Below are 7,532 nucleotides of genomic sequence, written 5' to 3' on the forward strand. Positions count from 1 at the left end.
TCTCCAGAATGTCACCCAAGGATGTCAGAATCTACATTGTTAATTTTCTCATACCAATTCAGTGAAAGTTTGCTATAAATTTCTATGTGAATTTTCATGGGATTATAAAGGAAAGCAGAAGTATTATCAACTCTCATTCTGGCATCTAACACTGTGCCTCTTCAGCTGTGATGATACAAATGCAGAAATGTTTCTGTAAATTAAGAGGTTGCAAATGAATAACGCTTATTATTAAAAAAAAACCCCAAGAAAAGTGCAACTCAGTAACCCTGTGAAAAGAAATACTGGTTTTATTTGTCTCCATATTTTTTTTAAAAAACTTTGTCATTTTTAATGTATATTTTTATATAAACCTCTGTCTATATTTTCATATATTAAAATACACAGAGACAATAACAGCTGCATAAATTATACCAAAAATGAGGTCACATGTACATCAGGAAAAGATGATGGTGGTTGCCAGTTAGTTGAGCAAGTGCAATTGAGCTACTCACTTAGGAGGCGAAACTGTTCTGTTCAGCACCTGGAAACAGAATTCAAATAAACTTAGATCAGAAAAAAATCAGAAACTAGACAGAACTTTGATTCTTAAATAGGTAACTGTGAAAAAGATAGCAGTGAGTACTAGTGGATTTCTCATCATGGGCTTGTCTTTCTGCAAGATTCACAAATTTGAAGTATTTCTAGCTGCCATGCAAAGACAACAAGATGATTTGTTGTGTCATATTAGTTTTCATAGGATTAAACCATATAATTTTCTAGCAGCTTTTAGATTTGATTCATGTGAGTCTCTAAGTGACTTTGATCACAAGGACTTCTTCAAAATAAACTAATATATCTATATATATGTATGTATATATATATATGTATAACTTCGTACTGCACTTCCTCCTAGCTCTCACAAGAGAAGGAATTATCTTAAAACAACACAAGTAAATATATGTTGCTGGGTGACCAGAAAATGAGTTAATAAATCAGTGCAAGTGTCTAAGATACTTGTCATCTGTGACAGTTTAAATTTGTGCTGTTGGTATTCTGAAGCAAAATAGTATATATTTCATGTATACTTACCAACTATTACAAATTCAGCTGTCAAAGCTGATTGCGTGGCTATGTAAGACTCTCCTTGTTAGTCTGTAGAAGTTGATTTTTCTTTTTTCCTGTTGCAGGTGAAGAACATTATCTACCATGCAGTGAAAGATGCTGTTGGCACACTGAAAGCTCATGAATCTAAACTAGCTAGATCGTAGGAATTGCTAATTCCAAATGCCCTGTCAAGTAGGCCTATTGCTCATGGTATATACAGGGACTGCACACGACTGCCTCTGCAGGAGCAAAAGCTTCTCACTGGGAGCTGGTGTGGTCAGTATTACACTCTTCAGCCACTGTTTTCTACGCTGCCTCAACACCGAAGGTCTAATGGAAGGTCGCACTCTTAAATGCAGAATTCCAGATTCTAAAAGGTGCCATATCTCTTTCCTGTGGCCTTCGCAAATTGAGAGAACATGGAAGCCACTTGGTGTTCCTGCATACTATGATCAAAAATGGTAGAAAGAGTGTGGATGTTTTTTTTCCCTCATGCCTACTTAGTCTCCACAAAGTTAGACAGAATGTGCTGGAGGTGGGTTGTCCTACTGCAGACTTGGTTGATAACTGCTGAAAGAATGTGACCAACAGTAGCCCAACTGCAGAAATTCAAACAAACTCCCTGTGTGAGATACTGGCCAAGGAAAAGGATAAAGCTATTCTCTGCACTCCCATTCTTCTAGCTGTTTCTCTGTACTCTGTAGAGTTGCAGAACTAAAGGGAGAACCCACTTTTTTTCCCCCAGGGAGACTCCAGAAATAAGAGAATTGTGTATTTAGTGAAAAAATAGGTTTGTAGTGAAACAGTTAATATTTCATGAAAGTAGATATTTTTAGTATTTTTGAAGTACCACAATTGTTCCTGGATTTTCAAGGAAAGGTGTATTACATTTAGTCTTCCTTTCAATAAAATCAAGAAGTGATTTTTAAAAAGCAGTCCAAAATAGCACAAAAACAGCCAAAGGAGAATTGAATAGAAATTGACATCCCACCTCCCTTGCCCATATTACCTCACCTATTGTCCCCCCTCTCTCTACGCCACCCTGCTTCCTCAGAATGAAAAGTAAAAAGGAGTATAAACTCTGTTCTCACAAGGAGATGTTGTACATCTCTCCCTGCACTGGTGACTGCAGGCAATATTCACCCAATACCAGTGCTACCTGAAAACATCTATAAAACATATATCCTTTCCAAAGTGAAGGAAAAGTTAACTTTTGGTGTCAACTTTGTCCAGAACTATTTAAGTAAAATGTTCCTGCTTGATAGAACTGTATTCAGAATTTACTAATGTCAGCATTGATGCAATGGATTTCATTGTCCAGGTACATGGGGAAATGTATTGACCTTATCTCCAGCTGTACTGTAGTGCCACTTGCAGGCCTGTTAATATGTTCACGGTTATTTCATTTTTTAAAAAATAAAAGTCATTTACTGTAACAGCCTGGGCAGTTTTTTTCATACCTGTACACTGATCTTCCTGCCTTGAGGTTGTCTCAGCCTCTGCCCCTGGCAGTGTAGGCTGCCTGCTAATTTTGACCTGCTGTGCTTGGCCAGAAGGCTTATGTGGTTTAGCCTGGCATCCCAAGTATGTGCTGGGAGCACCAAGCTGCCTGCTAATTGTTGATTCTTCAAGGTAGTTTGGGTAGAGGATTTGTCTTGTCATAAAAAACGTCTCTTGTACTGTGCTTCCCGTCTCTATCTTCCCAGCAGGTCCAGAGATGCCCTCTCCACTGGAGACCAGGATGGGGTGGTAAAAGTTCTGTGGTTTCTGACATTGGAGTTTGTGATGGCAGCAGCAGTTCTGTTCACTGACATGTGGCATTCTAGCAGCTTCTCAGTTTGGTTGTTAGGTGCAAAGTCCAGTCACAGGCTTTTGCTGCCTCATACCCTTGAAGCTGTCCTGTGAATATGGGCTAATTTATCTGCTGGAGATAAAAAGGGTTATTCCAGACACATGAATCATTCAGCTTCACTGTATTCTGTTGTGTACAATTTCTTGTGCACATCTGTTGTACTCTGTGCATACAGATTAATTATAGCTGAGATGTTTCCCTCATTTATGAATGTGTGTGTATAAGCATTAGAATTGGATAAAGATCAAAAAGGTAGAGACTTGGCTGTATCTTAATACAGTAGCATGAATAATTTTGAATCCAGTGATCTACAATAAGGGTTTTGCGTCTCATTCTAAACCTTTGTTTAGTTTGAGTCTATCAAGTACTGCTTCTGTCTCCTGAATTTTTTTTACTAATCATGGAGTACAATCAACCTAAAGTAATATATTCAGCCAAAATCAGAGGGATTACTAAAATTAAGAAATACCATAGAATCATAAAATGGCCTACATTGGAAGAGATCTCAAAGATCATCAAATTGTTCTGACGTATCATAGAGAGATTATACCACAAGTAGCCAGCCAAAGTGGTTATAAAATTGACTTAAGATATAAAATCAGTAGTTTTTATCACAGTATTTTCTAGATCAAGATTTTAAGGGGCAGCTGGTATTTTACATAGAATGTCAGCAGAATAAAGCAGACATCATAAAAGCATAGGGATTTTAGCAGAGGGAGAATAAAAATTTGAGTTTACATGACTTAATATAGTTTGCTGCAGTCATCACACTTATTCTATCTAATGCTCTCTTGCCATTACTAAATGGAGGGGCATGAGACAGTGGGCAGCACCATTTTTTAATATGGGCTTTAAACTCTGATATCTTTTAGCCAATGTCCTCTGTAACTACAGACAAGATGAAGCAAGAATTCAGGAATATATAGCTGTTGGCCTGACCTAGTGAATTTAGATTGCATTCACAATACTGAGAGTTGGTGTATACTCAACCGTGTAAAGGTGTAATGTCCCCTTAATGTCCCCAGCCTGAAGATTTCACTTCTTTTCAACCAAAAGCCTCCCTTTTCTTGATAATGAATAAAAATGTAGCAGCATGCAACGTTTAATTTTACAAAACCTAAATCTTTACTCTGATGCAACTGTACCAGGCAACATAAATATAGGAAAAAAATAAGTACCTAACACATCTAAAGTTATGTTCCATGTGTTGTTTCTGTGAAAGATTCTTGGACAGCCTTTTGTAAAACCTGAAGATGTGGAATCAGAATTGGAGCAGCGATGTTCGATGCTAAGCAGTAACTGGAATTTACCTACAATCCAAATAAGATAAAAGTTATGAGGCCTGAATATTATTTAAAACTATTGCTCCCCTGTATGTATAATTTCCTTTCTTCCTCACTCCTGATAGCCCTTTGATAGCTCAGATAGCTCAGAGCTTCTACAGTTGAGGTATTGGTTGAGGTATATGACACACTAGTGATTTATTCATGTATCAACCACACCTTGTAAGCATTGATTCAGTGGAAAATGATTGTGAAACTACACAGCATGTGAGTGAAGCATAGCATAGAAGGAGATGTTGACAGTGCATCTTCCCAGTTCTGGTTACAGTAATGAATCTTATCTTCTAATTGTCAACTTCAGTGTTTCCCCAAACTTACCCCAATAGCTGGTATGCATGCCAATGCCTGCTTGCGTGTACTATCTTCCAGTGCATCTCAGAATCTAAAATCAGCCCACAGCTTCTTTCCTCTTAATTGGCAGTGTCTTAAAGATTCCTGTTCTCAACTTTTGAAAAAGAGCTGCACATTCCCACCATGTATTTGAAAAATAACCAGGCAGAAATCATCTTACTTTTCTCTCCTATGTCCCTCATTCCCCTGCCTTGAAGGGGAGCTTTTTATTTATCTCTGCCTTTATATAGTCTAATAGGAAAATGGTAATATAAGTTTCAAGAGCTGGATACAACAAAATACAGCTGTTTCCTCTAGGAAGGTATCTGCTAAAAGAACAGCTTTCAGTCGCAAAGCAAAACTGTTAAAGAAATGTTCTCAGAACAATTTCCAGCTGTCATGTCCACGGTGTCATTTTTGGCTGTCAGCTTGCACTTTTTCTGTTTTCTCTACTTCTTTCAACTTTTGATACTCTTCCAATACAATCTGCACTTTTATGCTTCAGAGAGGGTTCCCATTGTGTTCTTCGACTTCACCTGTATTCCAAAGACCCATATTTAGTCTGCTAAACTTTTCCAGAGGGAATCCTATATTCTTGAGCCGTGATGAATTGCTGTTTCTTCATCACTGCAGCTTCTGCCTGAACCTCAGCTTCAGCAGGATCTCTGAATCTGACCTGGCATTTTTCTTAATGTAGCTTTGCTTAAGCTGCTTTATTCGAGGAACAACTTATTTGATTTCCATGCTTTGTTGTTTAGCCGTAGCAGATTGATAGATATTTGGTGACCTATTTGGACTATTTGTAGAACACAAGTTTATCATGAGTTGTTTCAGCAGTAACACAGCTGCAGAAAAACCCCATACAGCCTTAATTTGAAAAAAAGTGATGAATTGCTTTCCTGGTTAGGTCTTATTTACACTGCATTATACAATATTACTATTAACTTAATAAAAAGAATACTACTAATATTTTTATTTTCACTTAACCTGCAGCTGACTTTTATTGCAAAAATAGCCCTTAAACTACCAGTAATTTCTTCTTGTGGAAAGGTCAGTTAAATAATTAATCTTTCATTTTTATTTATGATATGGAAAAAAATTAACAACTTATTGCTAAATGTAAATTGCTGGCTTAAAATATATTTTCTGAAGTTGTTCTAAAGCATAACATGCTACTAAACAGTGAGCTGGCACTACATTTACAACACCACCTTCTCTAATGATGTTGAGATTCTGTTGTTCTTACCACCATTTGTGTTTAATGCACTGTAGATTTTCATAATGCCCCATGGCACATTAAATAGCTTAAAACACTAAGGCATATTTTATTTAGGTGTAACTTACCCATGCTGCAGTTATTTAGCGCTCTCACACAATCATGTGTGTTACTCACCAGATCTCTGCATTTTCCCTCTCCTGTTTGCGTCTTCCGCTCAACCAAGCATGAACAAATTACTCAAGTAACAGACCTGTTGCTGTGTTGGTCACCAGTAGGAAACAGATGCAGTTAGAAAGGTAGTAATTTTGTTGAAGGTTTTGCTTGTTATTTGGATGTGTGAAAGCAGATTCCTTTTATCCTATTAGTAAGTCAGTTATGCCATCAGTGGTGTAAATTGTGGAGTCCCTTATGCAATCATTTTGTGGCCATTCATATCCAAAAGCAGACTGTGATAAAATGTTCTTTGTTGCTGTCTGTAGAGACATTTGCGTTTTCATCTCTTGCATGTAATGGGAAGTTGTCAATGTTTTGTATTTGTCTCTTTGCTCATTATACTGAATTTCATGCATTCATGAGAAATATTTTCCCAAACAGCTCTTTGTTTTTGTTATGACTCTTTCCTTGGTCTCATTTCTTATCATAAAAGCTCTTCAGCAACCATCGGTAACTAATGAGACTTTGCCGTAGTGCCTTCCATCCATTTTTGTTTTGTTTTGTTTGGCTGGTTGGGTTTTTTGTGAGATTTGTTTTGGAGAGGGGTTTTGGATTTGAGTTTTTTGGTTTTTAGGGGTGGGGTTTTTGTGTGGGGGTTTTTGTTTGTTTGTGTGTCGGTGTTTTGTTTGTTTTTGTTTTGTTTTTTGTTAGCTGAAGAACCATGACAGATTTCTGGTGATTTTTTTTTTCCATTGAAAACCAACTTATGTAATAGTTATCTCAGCGTGATTCAGAGATCTGTGTACAGGGCCTAATCAATCCATGACTGTAATACACGTACAGGCTTCCAGGGACCCAGTAACGAACTCTGGCATTGACTGAGGAGGAAGATTCTTTTAACAGTATTCATTGGTGACCTGTTAAAATACAACAGTTTCCGGTACTCCAGTATGCTTAAGAATACACATTTATACCCATTTCCCACCCCACACTAAGAATAATATTCCAACACATACACTGTTCAGCCTCGTTTGTGTAGTTAGCAAAGGAATCCTTGACCTCTCAGTTTACGAGAAAGATTATCTGGCAACACTGAAATTACCTGGAAACTACAAGTAACAGCCTTTATTCTTCTGGTTTGATAACGTAAACGTCAGTACTGGCTAGCTGAGTTTTGTTTTGCATCCGGTTTTGGGCGAAACTCGGAGCCGTGGAACTCTGAAACGCTCTTACACGTAAGTACCCTGTTTGCAGCATGTAATAGCTGTTGTCTTGATTTCCTTGGAGGTGGCAACTGGAACGAAGATGGCTTCTTCGGCTGTCTCTCTTACTCTGTCCTCCCAAGTGCTCGTGATCTCAGTTCAGCACTGTCCTGTAATTTTCCTTACGTTGTGCATGTTGCTTCTCTGCCATCGTTCCAACAAGGCCACTCGTCTACCTCGCTGCTGCCGTTCCGCTGCCGTGGCTCCGTTCCCGGGATCCCGCCGCACCTCCCGACCTGGTGCGAGCGAACGCGGGGTTTTCCCCCAGCGCGGGGCGGCCTCGCGGG

The 7,532-nt window shown here is 38.3% G+C and overlaps 1 protein-coding gene and 1 long non-coding RNA gene across 7 annotated transcripts in view; one reads left to right on the plus strand and one right to left on the minus strand.

The window, feature by feature from the left end:
- KDM3B (lysine demethylase 3B) overlaps window positions 1-2,522 on the plus strand; it is a 47,462-nt gene extending 44,940 nt beyond the window's left edge. For both annotated transcript variants that reach the window (XM_063169143.1, XM_063169144.1), the window contains exon 24: window positions 1,170-2,522. In XM_063169143.1, coding sequence (XP_063025213.1) covers window positions 1,170-1,250 — 81 coding nt within the window. In that variant the 3' untranslated portion in view covers window positions 1,251-2,522. The remainder of the gene's footprint in view (window positions 1-1,169) is intronic.
- LOC134424950 (uncharacterized) lies at window positions 339-7,499 on the minus strand. Of its 5 annotated transcripts, none has more exons than XR_010029515.1 (4): window positions 6,005-7,499; window positions 4,117-4,248; window positions 1,072-3,010; window positions 339-523 (listed from the first exon to the last, which is right to left on the minus strand). It is a non-coding gene; the product is annotated as an uncharacterized LOC134424950 (long non-coding RNA). The 5 variants fall into 5 exon arrangements; XR_010029512.1 differs by having other exon boundaries at window positions 339-3,010; window positions 6,005-6,900; window positions 7,086-7,403; XR_010029513.1 differs by having other exon boundaries at window positions 2,547-3,010; window positions 6,005-7,403.
- Between the last annotated feature and the right edge of the window lie 33 nt (window positions 7,500-7,532).

The sequence above is a fragment of the Melospiza melodia genome, chromosome 14, assembly GCF_035770615.1.
Source record: "Melospiza melodia melodia isolate bMelMel2 chromosome 14, bMelMel2.pri, whole genome shotgun sequence".
NCBI classification, from domain to species: Eukaryota; Metazoa; Chordata; class Aves; order Passeriformes; family Passerellidae; genus Melospiza; species Melospiza melodia.